The 26,547-nt window shown below is 40.1% G+C and overlaps 1 protein-coding gene and 2 long non-coding RNA genes across 4 annotated transcripts; 2 read left to right on the top strand and 1 right to left on the bottom strand.

The window, feature by feature from the left end:
• Positions 1 to 1,392: 1,392 nt before the first annotated feature.
• LOC116354829 (uncharacterized) lies at positions 1,393 to 7,062 on the top strand. The gene is made up of 2 exons (XR_004204062.1): positions 1,393 to 1,594; positions 4,623 to 7,062. It is a non-coding gene; the product is annotated as an uncharacterized LOC116354829 (long non-coding RNA).
• LOC109909622 (myosin-7) lies at positions 5,632 to 20,347 on the bottom strand. 2 transcript variants are annotated; one of them, XM_031796837.1, is made up of 40 exons: positions 20,297 to 20,347; positions 20,125 to 20,166; positions 18,883 to 19,091; positions 18,392 to 18,535; positions 18,144 to 18,300; positions 18,027 to 18,054; positions 17,830 to 17,935; positions 17,588 to 17,680; positions 17,119 to 17,182; positions 16,932 to 17,030; positions 16,415 to 16,518; positions 16,098 to 16,236; positions 15,879 to 15,997; positions 15,525 to 15,674; positions 15,254 to 15,424; positions 14,780 to 15,089; positions 14,609 to 14,682; positions 14,214 to 14,419; positions 13,991 to 14,114; positions 13,309 to 13,445; positions 12,964 to 13,219; positions 12,494 to 12,736; positions 12,235 to 12,411; positions 11,996 to 12,141; positions 11,830 to 11,920; positions 11,348 to 11,737; positions 11,116 to 11,242; positions 10,900 to 11,018; positions 10,618 to 10,814; positions 9,658 to 9,841; positions 8,831 to 8,996; positions 8,408 to 8,532; positions 8,017 to 8,325; positions 7,706 to 7,909; positions 7,308 to 7,604; positions 7,052 to 7,156; positions 6,856 to 6,951; positions 6,603 to 6,737; positions 6,232 to 6,280; positions 5,632 to 5,732 (listed from the first exon to the last, which is right to left on the bottom strand). In XM_031796837.1, exons 3-39 carry the CDS (start codon positions 19,081 to 19,083, stop codon positions 6,260 to 6,262), a joined length of 5,814 nt encoding a protein of 1,937 aa, XP_031652697.1. In that variant the 5' UTR covers positions 19,084 to 19,091; positions 20,125 to 20,166; positions 20,297 to 20,347; the 3' UTR covers positions 5,632 to 5,732; positions 6,232 to 6,259. The 2 variants fall into 2 exon arrangements, with proteins under 2 accessions (XP_031652697.1, XP_031652698.1); XM_031796838.1 differs by having other exon boundaries at positions 20,125 to 20,163; positions 20,297 to 20,333.
• Positions 20,348 to 22,560: 2,213 nt separating this feature from the next.
• On the top strand, positions 22,561 to 25,925 carry LOC116354828 (uncharacterized). The gene is made up of 2 exons (XR_004204061.1): positions 22,561 to 24,297; positions 25,051 to 25,925. It is a non-coding gene; the product is annotated as an uncharacterized LOC116354828 (long non-coding RNA).
• The last annotated feature ends 622 nt before the right edge of the window (positions 25,926 to 26,547 follow it).

Here is a 26,547-nt window from a genome sequence, read left to right as displayed (position 1 = left end):
TCACAGCTCAACCTCACCCATGCAATACCAAGGTTTTCCAGCACACAGCTGTGATACTTGCTACATTAAAGTGTAGAATAATACTACTAAACTATTAGAGTAGGGGTATTCAAATCCATCCTTCCCTGGAGGTCTGCTTGTTTTATGTTGTACCTGATAATTAATTGCACCCACCTGATGTCCCAAGTTAAAGGGAAGAATATATATATATATTTTTTCTTTAAAGTTGAGGATCTGGCTATGAAGTCCAGATTTGAATTAGAATGTACTAGAGCATACTACATAAAGAAGGAATATTAAATTAATAGACATGCATAATAAGTTTAAAGGTCCAATGCAGACATTTTTATATCGCAATATCAAGTCATTTCTAGGTAACAGTTAATGTAACTCTTTTCTTCCGTTGAAGGAGAGGACCAAAGCTCAGCGTGGTTAGTGTTCACAAAATGGAATATTACGTTGCTGAGTGCTTTTCTCTGATTGAGATGGACAGATTCTGAGGTACATTGATATCTGAGATAAATAAAGCAATTTAAGATCATTACTAATAATAATTACTGCAATGTTCGTCCTTGAACGAAAGCATCACTAAAGGTGAATGGAGGGAATGTATTCATTATTTCAAGTTTACTATAACCAATGCATGCTTGTCAAGGCCATAGAGAGTAAACATTTCTGAGAAGCATTCACTTGGAGAACCAGCTGGTGCGTGTGATTGAACCGTAGTTGAGGATGGGAATGCGGATGCTTTGCCTGAGGGCAGGAGGCTACAACAGCAAGCAAATAGTTAAGTTTTAGGTCAGGGGTCAATAGCTGCATTGCCACCTTTTAGCACCATCTAAAAGGAGGGACTGCTCCAAAGTAAGTCGTTGAAGCCTTAGAAAGGGAAAGGAGGATACCTAGTCAGTTGTACAACTAAATGCCTTCAACTGAAATGTGTCTTCCGCATTTAACCCAACCCCTCTAAATCAGAGAGGTGTGGGGAACATCCACGTTAACTGCCTTGTTCAGGGGCAGAACGACAGATTTTTACCTTGTCAGCTCGGGGATTCGATCCAGCAACCTTTCGGTGACTGGCCCAACGCTCTAACCACTAAAAGACCTCTTCACTGAGTAAATGTGGTTGTTTAAAAACAAAAACAACTTGGTCTTGTAATGTACGTCTTGTAATGTACGAAAAAGAGATGGGACCAATGGGACCCCTGCTTAAATAAAGGTTCAATGAGGTCCCTTGCCTTGTTTGAACCTACTGTAAGAATGTCTTAATATATCTTAAGTCATTAATTGTGCTGTCTAAAGTGTTCACGCAACCATAGTATGCGGCTTGGGAATTGGGAACAGCCCCCAGCTGTTCAGACCAGACTCGTCTTCCAATCAATCTGCCTTACCACACACACTAGTCACACTCTGTTGCAGCGCTCCGTAACTTCATGCTTGTGTGGCCTTATTCATCTGTGCTTCCCTTATTGAAGGAGCAAGATGGCCTGCTGCCTCACTCTCACCTTTCCTTTAATGAATATGTCTGATCTGATTCCATTCCTGTAGGTGCAGCTCCACTGAGGACCGGAATTCTTATTGAAATCCTTATCATGAGGTGGGTCAACTTTACAAATCCTGTATTAGCCTGTTAATATGGATAGTAATACATAATGTGTGTTATTCCCTTTTTTGCTCAAAAAGAAGGCGCTAAACATGGTATCCGACATTAACATTTTTATTGAATTCTGGTTGGGGTTCATTCGGATTGCTTTGGATGGACTGACATAATTATTAAAGTACCTTTTTCCATTACTTCCATGCTTCTCTCTACTAGTGTTACAGTGTATACTGGTAGCACGGTAATATCACGGTACCAAAACGTCATGATACTTCAAACATTGCAGAATACCTTAGTACCGTTTCATATTTTTCAGCCCTACCGATCTAAAGAACATGCCTGGCGCCTTTTTATAAAATATTTACAAAGTCAGTTTTGTTTATAAATTCTGTTGAATTTAAGCAATAGCCACTAGTCCCCCGCACATTGACTCTGTACCGGTAACCACTGTATATAGCCTCGCTATTGTTATTTTACAGATGCTCTTTAATTATTTGCTACTTTTATTTCTTATTTTTTGACTTATCTGTTTTTTACTTAGCACATGTTTTTCTCAAAACTGCATTATTGGTTAAGGGCATTTCTTTATTTATTGGTTAAGTAAGTATTTCATTGTTAGGGCCACACCTGTTGTATTCGGCGCATGTGACAAATAACATTTTATTTGATGGTCTCTTGTATGCGCAGGTCGCATTCCCTACCAGCCCTCACTCACCTGCTTCTCTCCACACTTCGTGCGCATTTATTCCTCCGTCAGTTAAATTTTTTTACATTTAGCAGCGGGGATGCAGACCCTGCTGAGTCTTCTGCTGTTAGATTTGTACATGTGTTACATTGGAGCAGCGTGCAAAGCAAGCAATGTTGATACATTGTATAATTTCATCGCCTGTTTTAACCAAGAGCACAGGCCAATCTGAGTAGACTTTGCAAGTTCACTGTCGTGCAGCCTCTGAGTGTCAGAGAAGGACAATGGAGCACTGCTTCACAACAGCCACGCTTCCAGCTTTACAGCAAAGAAGATGGCTTGTTTCTAGTCTAAACGGTAAAAAAAATATGGCCCATACAACAAAAATATGCCCCATAATACCGGAGATTAATTGTTTTGTTTTTTATCTATCGGCATTTGCACGCATTTATGAACATTTCACAAACCATGTTGCGGGCCGTTTTAAACTAATCCCGGGTAGATAATTATGTGCTTAATAACAAACAACGTTGTTCAGTCATGTTACCTAGCTTACAACCTGGTAACTTGTTGGTTGACACAGGAAGAAAGGAAAAGTGTCTGCTAGTCATGAGATGTGCTTCAAAGGTAGGATTCATATACAGTGCATTTGGAAAGACCCCTTTACTTTTTCCCCCCAAAAATACATTACAGTCTTATTCTCAAATAGATTAAATACATTATTTTACTCATTAATCTACACACAATATCCCATAATGACAATGCAAAAAAAGGATTTTAGACAACAGAAATGCCTTATTTACATAATTATTCAGACCCTTTGCTATGAAACTCGAAATTGAGCTCAGGTGCATCCTGTTTCCATTGATCATCCTTGAGATGTTTCTACAACTTGAAAGGCACACACCTGTCTATATAAGGTCCCACAGTTGACAGTGCATGTCAGAGCAAAAACCAAGCCATGAGGTCGAAGTAATTGTTCGTAGAGCTCTGACACAGATCTGGGGTACGGTACAAAAAAATGTCTGCAGCATTGAATGTCCCCAATAACACAGTGACCTCCATCATTCTTACATGGAAGAAGTTTGGAACCACCAAAATTCTTCCTAGAGCTGGCCGCCCAGCCAAACTGAGCAATCGGGGGAGAAGGGTTTTGGTCAGGGAGGTGACCAAGAAACTGATTGTCACTCTGACAGAGCTCCAGAGATCCTCTGTGGAGATGGAGAACCTTCCGGAAGGACAACCATCTCTGCAGCACTCCACCAACCAGGTCTTTATAGTAGAATGGCCAGGCGGAAGCCACTCTTCAGTAAAAGGTACATGACAGCCTGCTTGGAGTTTGTCAAAAGGCACCTAAAGGACTCTCAGACCATGAGAAACAAGATTCTCTGGTCTGATGAAACCAAAATTGAACTCTTTGGCCTGAATGCCAAGTGTCACGTCTGGAGGAAACGTGTCACCATCCCAAAGGTGAAGCATGGTGGTGGCAGAATCATGCTTTGGGGATGTTTTTCAGCGGCAGGGACTGGGAGACTAGTCAGGATTGAGGGAAAGATGAATGGAGCAAAGTACACAGAGATCATTGATGAAAACCTGCTCCGGAGCGGGGCGAAGGTTCACCTTCCAACAGGACAATGATCCTAAGCACACAGCCAAGACAACGCAGAAGTGGCTTCGGGATGTCCTTGAGTGGCCCAGCCAGAGCCCGGACTTGAACCCATCTCTGGAGAGACCTGAAAATAGTTTTGCAGCGACGCTCTCCATCCAACCTGACAGAGCTTAAGAGGATCTGCAGAGAAGAATTGGAGAAACTCCCCAAATACAGGTGTGCCAAGCTTGTAGCCCAAGAAGACTTGAGGCTGTAATTGCTGCCAAAAGTGCTTCAACAAAGTACTAACTAAAGGATCTGAATACTTATGTAAATGTAATATTTTAATACGATTGCAAAAACTTATAGAAATCTGGTTTTGCTCTGTCTTTATGGGGTATTGTGTGTAGATTGAGGGGGAAAAAATATTGAATCCATTTTAGAATAAGGCTGTAACGTAACAAAATGTGGAAAAGATCAAGGGGTCTGAATACTTTACGAATGCACTACAGGCCTAATGTAAGCCTAAACTAAATAAGAATTATAAATATATACATTTGTTTCTTGTGATCCTTAAATTCTGTTTGTTGCTTAATGTTTTAAAAGTTTGGAGTTGAGTAATGTCATTGTTGTGTGTAAGCTTTCATGCAATTTTCCCTTACTGACAATGACATGCAGATCATGATGCATATATATTCATTCCTCCAGCCAAATGTTTTTTTATTCGGTTTTTTTTACCTTTATTTAAATAGGCAAGTCAGATGAGGACAAATTCTTATTTACGATGACGGCCTACCCCGGCCAAACCCAGACGATGCTGGGCCAATTGTGCGCCGCCCTATGGGACTCCTAATCACGGCCGGATGAGATTCAGCCTGGATCACAGGTAGGCCTTTGAAAATATGAGCAAATCAGCCATTCTATGCAGCATTCTATTACACAGTGAACAGTGGGAAGTTAAATTCAATGTGTTGTATTGAGTAGAAGTGTGAATTTGAGTGACAGATTTTTTGAGAACGGGAACAAGTGTCAGGGGACGTAGCCAACAGGATGCTAAGCCACTGATCTTTGATGATTTTATGTTGTTTAAATTCACTTGCCACATAATTGTCGCTTTGCTGATTTCTTTCAAGAGAAAATCAACAAACGCCTAAAACTCTAGCGCCTGTTTGTCAGTAGATAAAGATACTCCATGGATGTAATGTTGGGTCACATGCAAATATGATCTAATATTAATCAAATTCTCATGAGACCTAGGCAAACTAAATACATTGTTCATCGGTGTGGGTAGTAGTTTTACTTTCTGTCTAATTAGGTATTTTCTGAACAATGTACCTGTCCATTTAGGGCCGTTCCCAACCTGTTTCGATTACTGTACGACAAACTGAATTTTGCTCTGCCAGAATACCACTGAAGTACCCGCTCCTGCATTTGACCAGTAGGCCTATGGTCTCATGAGTCTTCCCAAGTACCCACTGTGGATAGGCTAAGTACCCCCAGGGGTTCTTCGTACCCCTGGTTGGAAGCCACTGATTTAGGGGACACAATTTGGCCCAGGAGCACCACCAGAGATGTTTGTCTATTTTCCTGATTCTCTGTGGGGTCCCCTAAATCTCAGTATATTCTGTGAAAACCAGAATGTGTTTACTTAATGTTTTTAAATAACAGTTGATTTCATGCTAATAAAATGTCTAGAATTCCTGTTTGTAATAGAAACAAGCAAAACACAGAAGGCCTATTTTAAATTGACTTTATTCTTTATTCTGCTCATGTTACATGGAGAATATAGAAAACTAAAGCACTACAGTCAGGAGATTTTCAGTAAGGTCCATCCAAGAGCTTCACTCTTCATCATGACATTTCTGTGACAGAAGATGGATAAAGGTTCAAATTGAATTAACTATTGTGAACACTAAAAACATTCTTAGAATATTCTGTGGGTCATCAACTATAAATTAAACAATGGGGCACCTTGTTTGAGTTTACAGAGTACACTACAAACATCATGCATTACACAAACTGTTTACTAGTAAATTAAAGATTTTACAAAAATAATTAATGAAGCAACGATGTCTGGTGTTTATCTAAGTAAATGTCTAGTATTTATAAGTAAATAAAAATGCGATGCTTGCCATCACAGTAAGTCACCACTTAAACCAATAAATATTATGCTTTAGAAAAAACATTTTTTAACCCATGACAGGAAATATTATTCAAATGTATAGAATATAATAGAATAACACTTTATAGGTAGTTGTATGGTTATTGGACATCAAATAATTACAAAGATATTGATTTTGGGGCCATCGTCATACATGACAAATGAAAACCAATATAATTATTTTGATGGAAAGAACTGACCTGGGAGCCGACATCACAACTCTTGACCTCACTCTTCCTCCTTTCCTTTCTGTGATGGAGAAGATGGATTGATTATGAGAAAATGTTTTATACTGCCATTTATACTGTGACCTCTGGTTGAAATTTTACAGTTGGGAACTTCAACAGGTATAGTTACTTAGTAACAATTTAACAAATAATTATTTTCTTCAGGAATCAATGGGTGAATATAGAGAATTGAAATGACCATTAAACAGAGTCCCAGATCCCAGACTTCCCAGAGTCCCAGATCCCAGCTATTTAAGTTTGAGGATTTTGCCATACATTACAAATGTTATCTGCTTAATTATAACCATTACAACTATGTACATTGAAACAGCAACTTCACTGACCTTGGAGCCGGAATCACGACTCTTGGCTCTCATCTTGTTAACCTGAGACTCAGCAATATCAGCCCTCTCCTCTGCCTCATCCAGTTCATGCTGAATCTTGCGGAACTTGCCCAAACTGGAATTGGCTTGTTCCTCCTGTGAATAATGTTAAATATGAATGTTAAAAATCCTGTGAATAATGTTAAGTTTCTTGCAAACAACAATTTGAGAATTACAGATGTATTAGTTGGATGATGGAACATTTTCTACTTACAGCCTCCTCTGAAGTTCTCTTGTAGGATTTGACCTTCAGCTGCAGTTTGTCCACCAGGTCCTGAAGACGGGACAAATTCTTACGGTCTTCCTCAGTCTGTCCCCAAAAAGAAAGGAAAAAATTGGTCATTTGTGTGTCTTGCATTTGATTCTTAGCATGTTAATAATGCACTGTCAAATTAAAATATATGATGTACTTGGTAGGTGAGCTCCTTGATGCGTCTCTCATATTTACGGACACCTTTCACAGAATCACTGCTCCTCCTTTGCTCCATTTCCACTTCACTCTCTAGCTCCCTCACCTAGAAAGAAATTATGAATGTTAACACATTAATTCCATGTACGTTGTTAGTTACCACTGCTTTTAATATTAAAGCTAGAAATATGACTATAAATATGAAAAAATGATTTAGAATTAATAGAAGATTATGTAGCTGGGCCTCAGACACTTACTCTGGACTCCAGCTTCTGGATCTGCTTCTTGCCACCTTTCATGGCAATTTGTTCAGCTTCATCCAGGCGGTGCTGCAGGTCCTTGATGGTCTGCTCCATGTTCTTTTTCATGCGCTCCAGATGAGAACTGGTGTCCTGCTCCTTCTTCAGCTCCTCTGCCATCATGGCAGCATCAGTAATGGCCTTTTTGGCCTTTTCCTCAGCATTTCTACACTCCTGCACGGCCTCCTCCACTTCATTCTGAAGCTGGGATGTGTCGCCCTCTAGCTTCTTCTTCTGGCTCAACAGGCTGGTGTTCTACACATATATATGACAAATTCATTTTAATATAACCTCAGCGAATCTCAAATTGCAGACATTTTAAGGAGAACACGAATTGTTATCTATTACCGTCTTACCTGTGAGTGCAGCAGCTGAACTCTCTCACTAACATCCAGCAGTTCCTGCTCAGCCAGTTTGCGGCCTCTCTCAGTCTGCTCCACCATGGCTCTCAGCTCATCTAGTTCAGCCTGCATCAGGTTGTTGCGTCTCTCTACAATAGCAATGTTCTCCTTCAGATCATCATTGCCACGAAGAGCATCATCCAGCTGCATTTGAGAATCCTGTAGAGAGAATTTAGGATTTTACTATATTTTGTTTCACAGTGTGGTTTGGCTTTTTGTGAAGGCACAAGCAATGTTTTTAATTCACAATGGTGTGGAGGTGTTACCTTCAGATGGGAATGAAGACCCTTAAGTTGCTTCTGGGCCTCTGCTGCCTGCCTGTTGGCCTGGCTGAGCTGGATCTCCATCTCATTGAGATCTCCCTCCATCTTCTTCTTCAGCCTGAGAGCTTCATTCCTGCTGCGAGTCTCTGACTCCAGGGAGCTTTGCAGGGTATCCACCACTCTCTGCTGGTTCCTCTTATTCATCTCCATCTCCTCATCCTTCTCCACTAGCTTCCGTTCAATGTCAGCTTTGACCTGATTGAACTCCAGCTGTGCTCTCATGATCTTGCCCTCCTCATGCTCTAGGGAGCCCTATGAGAACACAGCCACCCATAGTTTAGAAGATTTTACAATTCAATTCTGGAACTTTCACTATCTGTAAATGTTTTCTTACCTCAGCTTCCTCTAAAGCAGACTGTATCTCAGCCTTCTCCTGCTCCAGCTGTTTACGGATCTTCTCCAGCTCATGGATGCTCTTTCCTCCCTCACCAAGTTGCTCAGTCAGGTCAGAAATTTCCTCTGTGGAAAAATATAATTTTACATCAGAATCTTTTTGTGACAACTAGTAGGGTTGGGCTGTATCCAGATGTTCATACCGGGGTATACGGTATTACCGTTGGTTCATATTTATTTGGCACATCTTAGATAGTTAAATTTACAGTATTGAAAATCATACCATCTGTATTTCAAAATACCCCGGTATACGATACATATGAAAAAACACCCAAGCCTAATAACTACAATATTTTTGTGATCTCTATAACCTATCAATCTTTAATTAACTAAGTTATATAGGCAATAATGCACATTCTCTGACCTTGAAGGTTCTTGTTCTCTCTCTTCATTGTCTCTAGATGATCCAGAGATTCCTCATAAGAGTTCTTGAGTTTGAAGAGTTCAGTGCTGAGAGATCTGGCCTCTTTCTGGGAGCTCTCTAGCTCAGTCTGAGATTCTTCAAACTTCTGCTTCCACTCAGCCAGGACCTGGACACGTAAGTGGTTTCAATACAGTATATGATTAGGATAAGATGTACCGTACTTTATTGTCCATTAACTTACAGAAGAACGATGCTCACAACCTAAGCCCCCGAGAAAACACGGGCAGAATGCAATGGGTCAGCCGCAGTGCAACTCCCCTGGAGCAATTATAGGGGTGAAGTGCCTTGCTCAAGGGTATGTAGGATGATGACAGCAACCTTCTGGTTGTCGGCAAATTCAACGCCAGATTTTCTCATCTGAGCTGGGATTCAAGGCCTGCTTCTCTAACCACTAGTCTACATGCTGTCCCTATTATGTACTATAATCAATCAAATGTATTTATAAAGCCCTTCTTACATCAGCTGATGTCACAAAGTGCTGTACAGACACCCAGCCTAAAACCCCAAACAGCAAGCAATGCAGGTGTAGAAGCAGGGTGGCTAGGAAAAACTCCCTAGAAAGGCCAGAACATAGGAAGAAACCTAGAGAGGAACCAGGCTATGAGGGGTGGCCAGTCCTCTTCTGGCTGTGCCGGGTGGAGATTATAACAGAACATTGCCAAGATGTTCAAATGTTCATAGATGACCAGCAGGGTTAAATAATAATCACAGTGGTAATGAAGACTAATAGGAAGGCTAATTGGACTTGTCTACAATTAATTTTCTACCTTGTCGAAGTTCCTTTGCTTTTTGTCCAGAGCGGCAGCAGATGCATTGGATCTCTCCACATCCACCATGAGATCTTCAATCTCATTCTGGAGTCTGTGTTTAGTCTTCTCCAGGGAGGAGCATTTAGCATTAACAGCTTCCACAGCCTCCTCTGCATCCTGCAGACGCTGAGCCAGCTTCTTCCTGGATTAACATAGATGAGAAACATTTAAGACATCTGCCTTTTTTCTGTCTGATATTTAATGGTCCTATATCATGTAATCTATGTATCATTCCTCATGTACTTGTGTGTGTCACTAATTCATGTTGAATAGCCTTAAATGTAAGACAGAAACCTTGCTTTTTTTGTAAGCTTCAATATTGCAAATAGATTGTGGCTTCTATCAATGTAATTGTCTGCATACTTTCCAATCGCCCATAAATATATATTTTTTAAGATATATTATTAAATGTATATATTTTTTAAATATGTGTTAGTTTATTATTTTCCCCCAACCCTACCATCCCTCCCCTAATTGGAGTAAACTAATGGACGACAACAACAACACTTAGGCTCCTACTTCCATCTTATACATACTATATACATTTTACAGACACAGTATATTTTACATTAGTTATCTTTTGTTTGTTTTCAGTCCCATCTTTCAGCTACCCTCAACCCCACCCATCTATCTCTGAACACCATACAGTTGTGAAGTTTCACAAAGGTTCTGAACCTTTCTTTCTATTCTCTTAGTTTCTACAGATTGTAAATTAAAAATAACAATTTTTGCTAAGTGTGTTATTATTTTATTGATCGGTTGACTATGACTTTTCAGATGACCCAGTAGTGCTATTTGCAGAGTTAACCAGGTAAATGTTGCAATCCTTCAGCCATTCCTGAATCTGTATCCCCCATATATATAACATTCTATTGGTTACAATACTTTTGTATAATAATTTAAATTAAGCGTCCTTACTTTGCATCTTCAAGCTCCTCGGTCTTCTGGATGGCATCAGTTTCATACTTGGTTCTCCACTGAGCCACTTCAGCATTAGCCTTGGACATGCCACGCTGCAGCTCAGACTTGGCCTCCTGCTCCTCCTCATACTGCTCCCTCAGCAGATCTGAGTCATGGCGAGCAGACTGCACTGCATGGGCAAGTGCGTTCTTTGCCTGGTAAGGACATTTTGTAAAGAATCAAATTATGCCGGAGGTTAAATGAAGTTGATTATTGACACTGCATTTTTAGTATAAATACCTTGACTTCCTCCTCCAGTTGTCTCTTGAGGTCTTCAATCTGCTGAACGTTGGACTGCTTACCTCTGGTCAGTTGGGAGACCAGAGAGTCCTTCTCCTCCAGCTGTCTGGCAAGTTCACCTGTTTTAATGCAATTCTAATTATTTCAAATTATATTACTTATTTGGTTATTTGTTGTTGCTGTTTATGTGAATGTTCATATTTTGTGTTAATATACCATTCTCAGTTTGAAGCTTTGCTTTCTGCATGGTGAAATCATTGATGGATCGCTGTCCTTCCTCAGCTTTCGTCCTGTATTCACTCATCTGGTCCTCGAGAGTGCGGCACATTTTCTCCAAGTTTGTCTAAAAACAGATTTGTTTTTTGAATGACAGAACACCGTCACTAGATTGCATCATTTAAAAGCATGTGCAGATAACACGTTTTGATTGCTTAGTGATACCACATACTTTAGACTTGACAATCTGCTCCATGTTGGAGACCACATCGTCCAACTCCAGCCTGAGCTCACTCTTCTCCTTCTCCAGCTTCTGCTTCACTCTCTGAAGGTTGTCAATCTGCTCTCCCAGGTCAGCCACACTGTCAGCATTTTTCTTCCTCAGAGTGGCAGCTGTAGCCTCATGCTGCAGAGTAGCCTCTTCAAGGTCTCTGCGCACCTTCTGAAACTCAGACTCCCTTTTCTTGTTCATCTCAATCTGGGCAGCAGTGGCTCCACCTGCTTCCTCCAGCCTCTCACTGATCTCTTCCAGCTCTCTGGACAAGTCTGCCCTCTGTTTCTCCACCTTGGCACGGGCAGCTCTCTCAGCCTCAAGCTCTTCCTCCAGCTCTTCAATGCGGGCCTGAAATGGTTGGAATTGAAATGTTTTGGTAAGAACAGAACATAAACAAGTGTAACACAATGATGACCTTTTCAACAATACTATTAAAATACCTGCAGCTCCTTCAGTTTCTTCTGAAGTTGGGCACTCATGGCCTGCTCATCCTCAATCTTGCTGTTGAGTTGGCTCGTCTCAAAATCCTTCCTGATAAGTAAAGCACACATTTTAGAGCTTTCTGTAAAGGAATTATTCATTAGATTTTGTGGGTTGTGATCTTACTTCTTCATTCTCTCCTCCAGTTGCTGCTTGTCGTTCTCCAGGTCCATTAGGCTCTCCTGGGTCAACTTCAAGTCTCCTTCCAGCTTTCTTTTGGCTCTCTCAAGGTCCATCCTGACCTTCTTCTCTTGCTCCAGAGACCCTTCAAGCTGATAAAGGATATATTAAACAATATTGTGCTGTAGGCTATTTTAGGATATTACTTAATTTGTTGTAATTTTTTATTTCCTATTTGGACTCACATCATCAACTTGCTGTTCCAGTTTGGCTTTGGCCTTGGTCAGCGTGTTGACCTTGTCCTCCTCACTCTGCAGGTCATCCAACGTTTGCTGATGAGCCTCCTGCAGAGCCTTCTTCTCCTTGGTCAGCTTGGCAATGATTTCATCCAGAGCTGCCATCTCTTCAGTCAGGTTTTTAACCTAAGGAAACAATGTCATTACGTTTTCATCCAAAACAATCAATTGGAGTTTTAACAATACAATAATGAAGAACAACTTTTACCTTGTTCTCTGTGGCATGCTTTTCCTTCTCCACTTTAGCCAGAGTGAGCTCCAGATCATCAATGTCCTTCTTGAGTTCTGAGCACTCATCTTCCAGCTTCCTCTTCTTAGCAGTCAGCTCTGAATTCATCTCCTCCTCATCCTCCAGTCTTTCTGTCAGCTCTTTGGATTTGGCCTCAAGCTGGATTTTGCTCTTGATCAGACCCTCGCATCTCTCTTCAGCATCACCAATAGTGTCTTCTGACTGTCAATGTGTCAATATATTGTAAGTTAATCAAATTCTCCAAAGCTCAGAAGTCTGTTTGGTGGCAAAATATTTGGAGACTACAAATGCTCCGCTGATTGTACATACCTATTTAGCAAATCATGTCTCCTCTTTCTCTGTTTTTACATTTCTCTAGTTAGCTAAGGCAATTTTGACAAAGGATTTGAGTGCAGCAATGTAACGGTAGTTCAGTTAAAGTTACTCACAGTTTGGACAGCGATCTGCAGGTCATTCTTCTCTTGGATAAGGGAGACCATCTTCTCTTCCAGCTCCTTTCTACGGGCTTCACTTTTAGCATAAGCCTCTTTAAGCTTCAGGAATTCTTCCTTCATGTTCGCCATCTCCTTCTCAGTCTCTGCTGACTTCAGCAGAGGTTTAATCTTAAAGAACATCTTCATCCAGGGCCAATTCTTGACACCCATGAAGGCACGAATGTTCCATTGGATCACAAGCAAGGCGTCCCTGTGAAATGGAACAGAAGTAGCTTTTTATACACCCTTTTCCACCTCCACCATATTGTCTGCAGAAGTTATATCTACTCTTATTCCAACCTGCGGTCAACAATTTTCTGGAACTCAATTCTGGCAAGTAGACCACGTGATCGGGCCTGCATTCCAGTGATGATAAGAGCGAGACGGTCATCTCTCATCTCCTCAAGGGTACCCAGGAGACCAGCCTTGAAGAACACCTAATGATAAACCAAGGCCTTACTTTGGTGCATGGATTGTCTTGTATTTGTACGATTGTATTTTTCTGCCAGTTGACCATAAATAACTTGAATGTGGTATCTCCCAGATTTACAAAACGTAGTAGTCATGTTTAGACGGCTAATTTCTTGCCTCTGTGAAAATGGCACAAATTGACGACAAGTTGGCCTTGTAATGTGCAATTGATTTTACAACTTCTGTCCCAGCATGACCGAGAGTGAACAAAAATGTGCACGTTTTTTAAAAACATGTACAGAAAGTCTATCTCAAACAGTATGGCCACAATGCTTTTGATATCTTATATATAGCCAGATATGGATCTACTACATGGTAAATATTTGCATTTCTTGACTTGATCCATTTACCCTAGAGACAGATGATATGTAGAAAGCATGCTCAGTGGTATATCATCAGTTATTTCAACAGGCATTTATCAGGTAAACCTAGTGGTAATATACTGCTTGGACCCCGTAATTGCTGCTGGTCCAACAGGTCTAATTGCTTTTCATCTATTTAGGGAACGTACCTTAGTGTGTCCTAATCTGTACTGGGTGTGGTCAATGTCCAGAGAGCCTAGCAGTTTTTCTGCTGCCTTCATGTTGTCAATGAACTGACCCTCAGGGATAGCATTTGGATTCAGGATGCGGTATCTGAATTTAAATCAGAAAGTAATTATCTTCAAAAATGGAACACCTAAATAGGTAAACAGTTGAATTTATTTTGGACAGGAAATGCATAATGGTTTGTACCTTTGTTTGAAGTCAGCATACAGGATCCTGTTGGGGAAGCCCTTTCTGCAAATCCTGATGCCTTCCAGCACACCGTTACAGCGCAGCTGGTGCATGACCAGAGGATTCTCCATGGCCCCAGGAGTCTTGGTCTCGTTGGGGATGAGGCAACGCACAAAGTGGGGGTGAGTAGACCTCAAGTTGGTCATGAGTTTACCCAAGTTCTCCTGTAAGTATGACAAATGTAGAATTTTTCCATAAATGACTCCCAGTACCTCACGAGTCATAACGGCATTTAATGCTAACATGCCAATCCACAACAAACTGACATGTCAAATTTAGCACAAATATAATACATTTGTTATTTTCTGCCATTTGAAAACATCAGAAGTATATTGATTTAAAGTCAGATTTACCCTGTGCAATGCAGACACAGTCTGGAAGGAAGAGCCTTTCTTCTTCTTTCCTCCAGCCGCTTTTTCTTCAGGTGCTGTATGATAATGACATCAATTAAATATACTATTGTCATGTACATTTGTATTTATTTCTATGGTTTGTAGTCTTTGCCGATTAAAAACACATAGTACCTCCTTCTGCACCAGCATAGCTCACAAAGAGGTTGGCCAGGAACTTAAGACTTGACTTCTGGAACAGGCCGACCACAGTCTCATTCAGCGGGTCCTTGTTCTTCACCAGCCAGTTACCAATGTTGTAGTCAACAATGCCAGCATAGTGAACCAGGGAGAAATGTGCCTCTGGTCTACCCTTAATAATCCTAGGCTTCTGGAAGCATGCATTTTTGCCCAGATGGTTCTCATACAGCTTAGCTTTGAATGTAGAATCACTGGCCTTGGGGAACATGCACTCCTCTTCAAGGATGGACATGATACCCATGGGCTGAAAGGGGAAAATGAATTCAAATAAATTAATACTAAGGCAAAAGCATAAATATGAGAATAATTTGTTGTTGAAGCACATTTATGAAGATTGCCCTTGTAATGTTTGAAATCCTAAAGATTCAATCATATAAATTAAACTACTGCGAAACTGAAGACACCAACCCTTTCAATGAGGTCAATGCAGGCAGCCAAGTCCATGCCGAAGTCAATGAACTCCCAGACGATGCCCTCTTTCTTATATTCTTCCTGCTCCAGCACAAACATGTGGTGGTTGAAGAACTGTTGCAGCTTCTCATTAGTGAAGTTGATGCACAGCTGCTCAAAGGTGTTGAACTGAAATTGAAGTTTACAATTACTTTATTTTGTCAGCTGTAATGTTTTAGATTAATCGTTTTTTGACGTGTCCTATATAAAATGTACATCAAACACTCACATCAAAGATCTCAAAGCCAGCAATGTCCAGCACACCAATGTAGTGCTGGCGAGCGTTCTTTGTGTCCAGTGTAAGGTTGATTCTTATCACCATCCAGAGGAACATGTTCTCGTAAATTTTCTTTGCCAGTGCACCAATGGAGTAGTAAACCTTCAAAATATTGAGAAAATAATTTACCAAAACATAGACTCCACATAAACGCCTAGGGACAGTTTCCCAGACACAGATCAGGCCTTGGACTAAAAGGCATCGTCAATGAGGAATCACAGGCATGAACATATTAGCAACTCTAGACAGAAGTGTTATGCTCAAAATTATTATCTCCTGGAAATGTACAACTTTTTTGAGACTCACCTGGTCGACACTCTGACCTTTGGTGACCCACTCATTTCCTACTTTGACCCTTGGGTGACACAGCCCCTTGACCAGGTCAGCAGAGTTCAGGCCCATCAGATATGCAGCTTTGTCAATATCTGGAAAGGCAATGTTTTATGGTTGGAGGAGGCATTCTGAGCGTCAGGTTTTTCAGATATGACTTTATGTTAAAGTGAGAGGTTTTTAATCAGTGCTCACCCTCAGTGCCATCTGCCTCTGCTTGCTCCTCCCGCTGTTTATTCTTGAACTTCAGGTTGCCGTAGTGCATGATGGCCCCAGTCAGCTTATAAATGCCATTAATCTCTTCTTGGGAGAATCCAAGCACATTAAAGGCATCCTAGTTTCCAAATAAAAGCCATTGTTTTGTATTGGAAAGAGAGTTGGATATAAGTGGAAGAAATCTAAATCAAATCACATTTTATTTGTTCACATGCCCTGAATACAACAGGTGTAGACCTTGCTGTGAAATGCTTACTTCCAAGCACATACAGTGTTCATGAACATATTTTACTCACATCAGTAGCCATTAGCTCATCTGCATCATTAATGGAAGTTACAGCAATCTCTCCTTGGGAGATGAAGGCGTAGTCATAGGGATTGCTGGTGATGAGTAGCATCTCTGAAAATAATCGAACAGCACAGTTTGATTTGTGTTCAGGCTGTGGTATAGGCCATAACATAATATAGTGTAAGGGCCCCCCCCTACCGACCAGGGTGCACCCAACAGTTTGGGAACCGCTGGTCTAAGATCCCTTCCAAAGTGTTATCCAATGTCATTTTAGAAAAACGCTCAGTGTCGTTGTCCTCACAAGGATTTTGTTAAACAAAATCTCTTTCTCTGAGCAATTGAATTAGTATAAAATGTATATAATAAAATAAAATGTAGCTAAGTATTTGTATTACAGTATTTGTTTTGCTCATCTTTATCATGGGATCCAATAAATCTGTACCCCACTGTAATCAGTAGTTCTCAGTTGAATTCAGAATTAGACCTTAAGCCTGCTCAGTAGTGTTTGATGATTTAATACTCACCCAGCAGTTCTGGTTTCTTTTGGGACAGGATCTGGTAGAAGATGTGATAATCTCTCTCAGCCTTGAGCTGGAAAGTTACACGTGACTTCTCCAGAAGATCTGATCAGTATTGAAAAGTGCTTTTGGTATTAATGTGTTTCCTGTCAAAGAGACCTTCAATTCTGAGCAAATATACTATTGTACTCACAAGTCTCAATGTCAGCAGACGAAAGCTTCCCAGTGACTCCAAAATGAATTCGGATGAATTTACCCTGAAAGTTATTGTCAAAAGCAGAAATGAATGAGCACACCAGATCTGGGTTCAAGTAGTAGTAGTTGTTTTCTTTTTGAATAGGTGTGCTTGATTGAGCTTGCGTGGTGTAGTGGAACTGATGGAATAGTCTCAAAAGTTTAAATCACACCTTTCACACTCTAGGCAGGCTCGATCAAACACTAAGTATTTGAAAGAAACAACAAATAGTATTTAAACCCAGGTCTGTTGCACACATACAGTCCCAAAGGGAAGATTAGCTGATGGACCCGAGGAAGATTGGCTGACGTCATGACATCAACTAATGGGGATCCTAATAAAATTATTATCCTTATAAAATTCAAATCGAGAAGATAACGGATAAGATTTTAATGGTCTTTTGACTGCAAACAAAGAACAAACTTACGAATCGAGAGGAGTTGTCATTCCTGATGGTCTTGGCATTACCAAAAGCCTCCAGGGCAGGATTGGCCTGGATGATTTGATCCTCCAGTGTCCCCTAGAAACCAACATCCATACAATGTGAAACTGCTGCAATGAACACCAATACTACATTAATAAAAATGGATTTAGTCAACATATGCACATCCAGCCATGAAGAATGTTTCATTTGGGATTGATAATGATGAATATTTGCATTCTGTTTACCTTTTTTTCTTCTGCAGCGCTTTTCTTTCCGCCGACAGCAGCAATGCTGGCAAAATACTGGATGACCCTCTTGGTGTTCACAGTCTTTCCAGCACCGGATTCTCCACTGGGATTGAAAATACAAATGTTGATGTTTCAGAATTTATCTTAATCTTAAATAGCCTCAAATCAATATAACCTTTGGTTGATGTACTTACGTGATAAGAACAGACTGGTTTTCCCTGTCTGTTGAAAGAGAAGTATCAGTAAATGTGTCATTATACAAAAAGTATTTGATATGCCAATGTAGATGAAAAGGAAAAGTGATATTTTACCTGACAACATGTACTGGTAGGCATTGTCAGAGATGGAGAAGATGTGAGGAGGAGCTTCTGTCCTCTTCTTGCCTCTGTATGCATTGACAACAGACTGATCGTACACTGGCAGCCACTTGTAGGGGTTGACAGTGACACAGAACAGCCCTGAGTAGGTCTGTGGAAGACGAGGGAGATGCAGATTTAGTTTCATTCATTTGAATGAATGTTTGATTTAATGGAGATATTAGCAGTCAGGCTTGACTTACGTAGATCATCCAGGCTGCGTAACGCTCTTTGAGGTTAAACAGCACAGCAGGCTCGTGCAGGAAGGTGAACATCGCCATGTCCTCAATTTTATCAAACTTTGGCGGGTTCTGGGGGTGAACGTCATCCTCCTTCACAGTAACAGTCTGAAAGATGGGCAAATTAAATGATTTTGTTTCATTTTCAAGGTGAAGAGGTATTCACTTTTGAGACAAATCCTATCTTGAGATTGCACACAATGTTGAATTTTCACAAATCAACCATTTACATGTAATGCCTGATTTGCATAAAGGTTAAAGATCTCAAGTCAGGATTCTGCTCCTTGTTATCTCTTGTGAGAAGAATGTTTATAGTCCACAGTAAAGCGCATAACTCAATTCAGTTTATAACTAACTGTTCATCAGTCATAGAGTTATCCTAGCAGAAAATGTATTATCGTGTGATTTTCTCCAGGTCATATATTTTCAGAAATGCTTTTAACCAAAATATTTACCTTTCCAAACTCAGTATCAACGGTGACTTTAGCCCCATCTCTGCTGGTGATTGTGGCCTTGACGTACTCAACCTCAGGGTCTGGCACATAGCACTCTCTCTTTATGTCAAAGGGTCTAGTCTGGCATTCCATACGCTCCTTGTCTGACTTACGCAGATAGGAAGCTGCGCCCCCAAACTCTGCCATCAACGCGTCCCCCATTCTTAAATCTGTGCAGGCAGGAAAAGAGCATTGGACACATACATATGTATATATTACACACAGTACCAGGTTTGAGTTGAAATAATATAATGTATTTGTTGTAGATATGTATGTATTTGTGTATATATTATTAGGTTACATTTACTAAACTATAGATTTACATGTGGCTGTCTTCTCACTGTTGCCAAGGTGTGTTGTATGCTAGGATTCTCATAACAAACTGTTCTCAAACTCAAAGCTGCAATATGTCACTTTGTGGGCGACTCAACCAAATTAACATAGAAAAATGTGTTATAGATATGTCATGATCATTGAAAGCAAGGCTAGGAAGCGGTATATCTGTTCTATATGCACTATTTCTATGCTTCCCGTTCTTAAGTTTTGTTTTTGTGTATTTTACTTTCAGTTTTCTACAGCTTCAAAAAGCTGAATATATCAATATTTTGGGTTATGTAAAAGTTATTTCACCTCGTTTTAGATGGGACAATGATTCTCTACACTATACTTGTAAATTAGCCTTAATACTTAAATTATTATTATTTTAAAGTCCTAAATCAATTGAAATATTAGTATCACTGTATGTATATACTGTTTATGTGAGTAGTATTCTGTAGCATGGCAGACCAATAGAACTTTTAAATAATAGCTTTAAAAAATGGTGTCGTGTCAGAACACCAGTAGGCTACCTGATTTAGAACCCTAGATTGATACGACTGTCTGAACCATATGAAGGTCAGCAAACCAATAGCACATTGAAAATAAACCAAAACATGTGAGGTTCACAGCCGACCAAAAGTAGCTAGGTCCACTGTCGCTCAAATCTACAGCTTGTGTTAGTGATGACACTGACTACATGTCATTACTATACGGAAAGACGTATTATGCATCATATACAAGTTGACTAGATTGATGAGTACAGACCAAAATAAAAAATGGCATTAGAATAAGAATTTGGAAAACTGTCAATAGTTTTCATGAAACACATTAAACCACTAGGAGGCATGTAGTAGAACCCCTACTTTAGAGAATTATGATTCTTACCTGTTGTTGGTTACACCCTGGATACGTTGGAAAGGATCTCTACTGAGAATGAAATAGACAAATATAAAGACCAATATCAATCAACTTGCCAGTTTAAATGTGGTAATGACAATTGTTTGGTCCTGTGATGATTATCTTTGCCCTCCTCAGCAGACTGCCTCTATATGCTTACCTTCAGGATGTCCAGTGCCTTGTGTCTCCCCTGGTCTGTCTCCCCTGGTCTCCATCACTCTATATAAAGAGTGTTGCTCAGCCCTATATGGAGATGGGCCATGTCAGGACATGAATTAGACTGATTATTTCAAAAGATCTGTATTTGGGGCTAGAGGTGTATACCTCTTTTGACCTATCAGGCTCGTTCTAACAACAGGCTATTCCAGGGTGGACAGAGGAGGGGAGAAATTGGCTGCATTGAAAGCCCACTTCATCATAGGGCAGTCTCAGGCACTGTAGTCATCTAAAAATGACAAGCATGTATATTTGACCAATGGGAATTAATCAAATTATATATTTTAACGTGCACTGACACAAAGTAAGTTAGTTCCAAAAACAGTTTGAAACGTTGAAACCATAAGTAATGTATGTCCATTTTTTGTTTTTGAAATACCCCGTTATACTTTGCTCATTGTGAACACTTGGGGGTGACATAAGAAAGTGTTGTTGCAGTGCGTAAACTCACAATAGGGTTCTTATGACAAGTGCAGCTGTCTTTTGTTCACCAAGACAAGGTCACTCTTCTATGCATTGTAACAGCTACTGAATTATTAAACTAGACCTCATCTTGTTGACGTGACATAGTTTCTTTCCCTTTGTCCTTGATGACAAAAATAACCCTGTGAAATTGTTCTTTGGGTGTACAGTTTATGAAGAGCCCATAATTCAATTAATTTAAGTCACAAATGGAGCAAAGTATGAAAATGTATGAACTCACTACTGTAAGTCGTTCTGGATGAGAGCGTCTGATCAAATCTAAACTGCCTAAATAAAGGAAAGGCCAACATAAAGTGTCCTAATAGGAGCGTTGGGCCACAACAACCTGCCAGAACATAGATTCTACAAGTCTCTGGAACACTATTGGAGGGATACGACACCATTTCTTCCAGGACAAATTACATCATTTGGTGTTTAGTTGACGGTAGTGATAAACTCTGTCTCAGGCGCTGCTCCAGAATCTCACATAAGTGTTCAGTTGGGCTGAGATCTGGTGACTGAGACACACACAACCTTTAAACCCCCTATGCTCCTTTGAGACCCCTCTTTCAAAGTCACTGACATGTTTTCTTCTAGCCATGGTAGTCAAAAAAAATGGGCAACTGGGCATTTTTATACATGACCCTAAGCATGATAAGGTTTTAATTGCTGAACTAACTTAGGAAACACACCTATGTGGAAGCACCTGCTTTCAATATACTTTGTATCCTTCATTTATTCAAGATGTACATGTCACTTTCAAGAAACTCATGCTAGTTTTAACAAGGGGGACTCAAAATGTAAAAATGTTTTAAATAACTTGTGTAAGGTGTTGGCTAATCAGGTTAGAAACGTCTCTGTAGAGTAGTATGTAAGGTGCTGACTAATCAAGTTAGAAACGTCTGTGTAGAGTAGTATGTAAGGTGCTGACCCAAGGGACATAATAAGGTCTTAGATTTGTAGTAACATGCTGTTAAAGGTCAAGATGGCTGTCAGTGCATTAGTGTGAAGCTGTCTACAAGTTGTCTATGAGGTGATAATACTATATAAGTGGTTGTCATCACCAGAGAGTTTCCCTCCTTAGACCTCTTCAGGAGCACCTTTGACTCCTACAATTTCACACCTTGGGCATTCAGCCTTGAGGTTCTTTACTTTACTTCCACATGCTACTCCTCAATGACACTGTTAGGTGTCCAATTCCCAGCTGTCGGGAAATTAATTCCTGTCACTGCAGGAGGGAACACATGCTGATCATGACAAAACAGTCTGTTTTTACCCTAAAACCATATCAGTAGATGGTTAAAAACAAATGATATTCTCTCTCTCTCTCTCTCTCAGATGGTTTTCAAAAGAAGCAACGTATTGTAAGCCAAGACTATCACTATTCTTTACCATGAGGATAATGTAACACCCTGCAACCCATCAGCTAATACATTTATTTATTTTCTTATTTTTTACCCCCTTTTTCTCCCCAATTTCATGGTATCCAGTTGTTAGTAGTTACTATCTTGTCTCATCGCTACAACTCCCATACGGGCTCGGGAGAGACGAAGGTCGAAAGCCATGCGTCCTCCGAAACACAACCCAACCAAGCCGCACTGCTTCTTAACACAGCGCACATCCAACCCGGAAGCCAGCCGCACCAATGTGTCGGAGGAAACACCGTGCCCCTAGCGACCTGGTCAGCGTACACTGCGCCCGGCCCGCCATAGGAGTCGCTAGTGCGCGATGAGACAAGGATATCCCTACTGGACAAACCCTCCCTAACCCGGACGACGCTAGGTCAATTGTGCGTCGCCCGGCTGCGACAAAGCCTGGGCTCGAACCCAGAGTCTCTGGTGGCACACAGCTAATACATTTCAAGCCTATAAAATTGACCATGACCCACAACCCTCAAATGTTTGAATTAAGCAGTTAGCCCCAAGGAGGTGTGGTATATTGGCCATATACCGCAAACCCCCGAGGTGTCTTATTGCTATTATTAACTGGTTACCAACATAATTAGAACAGTAAACAAGTAATTTTGTGTCATACACGTGGTATATTTAAGCAAAAAGGCCCAGGGGTGTGTAGTATATGGATAATATACCACAGCTAAGGGCTGTTCTTACGCAGTGCCGTGGTATATTGGCCATATACTACAAGATCCTTATGGCTATTATAAACTGGTTACCAACGTAATCAGCACTAAAATCAGTTTTGTCAAACATGTAGTATACATTCTGATATACCACGGCTGTCAGCCAGTCAGCATTCAGGGCTCGAACCACCCAGTTTATAATGTCTAATATACCATGGCCTTCAGCATCTAGGACCCAAACTACCTGGTTTATAATATAAAATATATGCAATTTAACAGACGCTTTTATCTACAGCGACTCAACGTGCTTATGCTCCCGGGAATCTAATCACCCATTCTGGTGTTGCAAGTGCCATGCTCTACCAACTGAGCAACAAAGGACCACACTCTCTCATCAAGCTCCTTACTTAGTCTCAATACTTGAGCAGTCTATTCTAGGCTCAACCTTTCTTTATACGTCCTCATTCTCAGCTGTCCAGTCTTCTCGTGTTATCAACACTGTGTTCTCTCTGTCAGATAGAAGGAATGATGGCTGGACACCTTACCACTGTTCTGCTGTGTAACCTGATTCTCCTTTGCATTTCAAGGACTGCACTATCTTTAGGATGTCCATGCATCTGTTGTGACACAAAGGTCGCTGAAAACTCACGCAACTCACATCTCAGTGTTTGTCTTTGTCCTTGGCATTGCTGTTAACGCTCTGATGCTATTGGGCTTGTGCTATTCCCATACTGTAGATGTTTTAACAGAACAAACTGTCATCGAAATGTGTTGCACTATAAATGTAACTGATTGTTGGTTTTAGAATGATTTTGAAAGCTGAGTTTAAAGTGAAGGTTGCAAGAAAGGTTGTTGTTTGTCACTTGCATTTCTGTGTAAACCCAATACAATGGTGAACCTCCTTGTACAGTAAAGTAGCTATCTACATTTGTTCATTGACTGGCAAATTGTTTACTCTGTCACCTCGCAGATATTGAATATTAGACAGTTTTGCCGAATTTTGTCACACTTAGTTTTTTATTTGTGGGGTAACTGAAAACTCCCTTTGGAACTGCTGGCTGTTTTAAAGTGTTGTACTACAGTATGGCTTACTAACAATTAACAGGATAACAGACGTGTCCTGTTTGGACTCAGGCAGTTACGGTGTAGTATTAACCTTATCTGTATCAGATGTAGAAGGTGTTTCTTACAACCTTCATTTTAAACTCAGCTTTCAAAATCATTCTAAAACCAACAATCAGTTACATTTATAGTGCAACACATTTCGATGACAGTTTGTTCTGTTAAAGCATCTACAGTATGGGATGGGACTCTCCTCCATGTGACTCACAGATGCAGGTCCAGCCTCTTGCATTGGGAGACCTCCTGTCAGGGACTCCAAACATGACCACACACAAGAGATGGTAAGAAGTTAACAATCTTTGGTACATTCAATTGTACACTGTTACAGTGTCTATGGTTTTATTTACTTTTAATTAGATTTGTTATGTCTTTAATTTCTGTCTTTTGATACCATGAACATACAGATGCACTGGTTAACAAGTTAACATTTCTGCTCACGTCACGCTGCGGCAGCAAGTACAATTGCTAGTTTTATTTCTATCTATCGTTGCAAGCTAGTTTTGAAGAAAATACACTCATTTATTTTTGATAGAATTTACCGTAGAACGTTAGATATTTATTGAATTCCTATCGGGACGGAGGGTAACTTTTAAACCAGCTGATTTGTGTGATAAACTTTTTTAAATTTTCTCAATTTGATCTTACTGTCACGCCCTGACCATAGAGAGCCATTGTTTCTCTATGGTGTAGTAGGTCAGGGTGTGAATAGGGGGTGATCTAGTATATGTCTATGTTGTGTTCTAGTTTCTTTTTCTATGTTAGTGTTCTGTATGATTCCCAATTAGAGGCAGCTGGTAATCGTTGTCTCTAATTGGGGTTCATATTTAAGTAGTTATTTTTCCCACCTGTGTTTGTGGGATCTTGTTTTATGTGTATTTGCCTGTGAGCACTTCATTGTCTTCACGTTTCGTTCATTCTTTATTGTTTTGTGCGTTTCCGTTAATAAACATGTGGTAACCATATCACGCTGCACCTTGGTCCGATAATTCTTACGACGAACGTGACACTTGCATTTCACTTTTCATCTCTTTCAGCTAATTCATTTTGCTTTCCAAGTTCCTTCTACATCTGTACATCAGCTCATTTCAAGTTCCTTCTACATCTGTACATCAGCTCATTTCAAGTTCCTTCTACATCTGTACATCAGCTCATTTCAAGTTCCTTCTACATCTGTACATCAGCTCATTTCAAGTTCCTTCTACATCTGTACATTTCTAAATATTCTATCTGATTGTTGTCTCCATGTCTTCTAAACTTTAGTTTGGACCCTTATAAATGTACTTTGTGTAACCGAATACAGTTCAGGTACCGTTAACAGTTTTTAATGGGTTGGCCTCTAAGTAGCCTATGTAAAACAAGTGCTCTTGTTTAGATAATTTTTTTTAAATAAAAAAAATGTATTACTTTTTATTTTCTTTATCCAAGCATTTCTCCATATAATTGGTATGTTTTTCCTCTGTTCAAGCTGTTGCACTACTTTGCTCCTTTCTATTTGCTGTATGACTTTCCTCTATCAATAATGCTTCTGTTTGATATACTGTATGCATTCATCATCATTTAAAAATATATATTATTTTGTATTTAACTAGGCAAGTCAGTTAAGAACAGATTATTATTTACAATGATGGCCTACACTGGCCAAACCCGGACAACACTGGACCAATTGTGTACCGCACTATGGGACTCCCAATCACAGCCGGTTGTGGTACAGCTTGGATTTGGAACCAGGGTTTCTGTAGTGACGCCTCTAGCACTGAGATGCAGTGTCTTCGACCACGGGATTAGTTGACCTGAAAGGTCTTTAAGTGAAGTTAGCACTGTACTCTGGAACCTGTCGTGTTGTAGGGCCTTCAAAGACCCGAACTGACTATAGCCATGGCTGTAATAAAAATACATGTATTGTACAAGACCTAATTGTAATGTACCAAATGAATTTACAATGTGAAAATATTTCATGAGGATACACTTGTAGGTCACCTTCAATTTACTCTCAGGATAGTATTGTCTTTCCACAGGAAACACAGAACCATCTGGGCACGATAACATAATGGGTGATGTAACGGCAGATGTGAAGTTTATCCTCATAACAATTTTCTTTGTTTTAGCTAAACTCTCGTGATGGAAGCAAAAATCAATACAGTTCCATGTCTTAATATAATTTTTTAAACCATATTATATTGATATTTGACTCCCAAGTATCGATTAAAAAAATATGTTTTTAAAAGTCTACGTAGAATTAGCTAGCGCTAGTCGGCTGTAACTGCGCCAAAACTCCTGTATTTTTCATCCTAAAGCTTGGCTTCAATCTTCTTTTTAAATAGTGAGCCAATATGTTTTCAGCACCTTTATTTCCATGACTGATCCCCCAGAAATTTGACATGCTCTGTCTTGTCTCTCTGCAGCAGACATACTGTATAGTGAGCAATATGTTTGGAACATTAAATCGCAATAAAATCACAGTATCGCATAAAATCATGAGAATTGCAATACATATATCGGCACCTAAGTATTGTGATGATATCATATCATGA

Source organism: Oncorhynchus kisutch, linkage group LG18 (genome assembly GCF_002021735.2).
Source record: "Oncorhynchus kisutch isolate 150728-3 linkage group LG18, Okis_V2, whole genome shotgun sequence".
Lineage (NCBI taxonomy): Eukaryota > Metazoa > Chordata > Actinopteri > Salmoniformes > Salmonidae > Oncorhynchus > Oncorhynchus kisutch.
This window is presented reverse-complemented; position numbering and strand designations above follow the sequence as displayed.

What these genes read in the sequence shown, in the direction of transcription:
- LOC109909622 (XM_031796837.1), bottom strand. Translation starts at nt 19,083, where the DNA reads ATGGGGGACGCGTTGATGGCAGAGTTTGGGGGCGCAGCTTCCTATCTG. An exon ending in CAGAAAATTGTTGACCGCAG is followed by an intron (nt 13,220 to 13,308) that starts GTTGGAATAAGA and finishes TCCATTTCACAG; the next exon opens with GGACGCCTTGCTTGTGATCC. An exon ending in TCCAGAAGCTGGAGTCCAGA is followed by an intron (nt 7,157 to 7,307) that starts GTAAGTGTCTGA and finishes ATTTCTTTCTAG; the next exon opens with GTGAGGGAGCTAGAGAGTGA.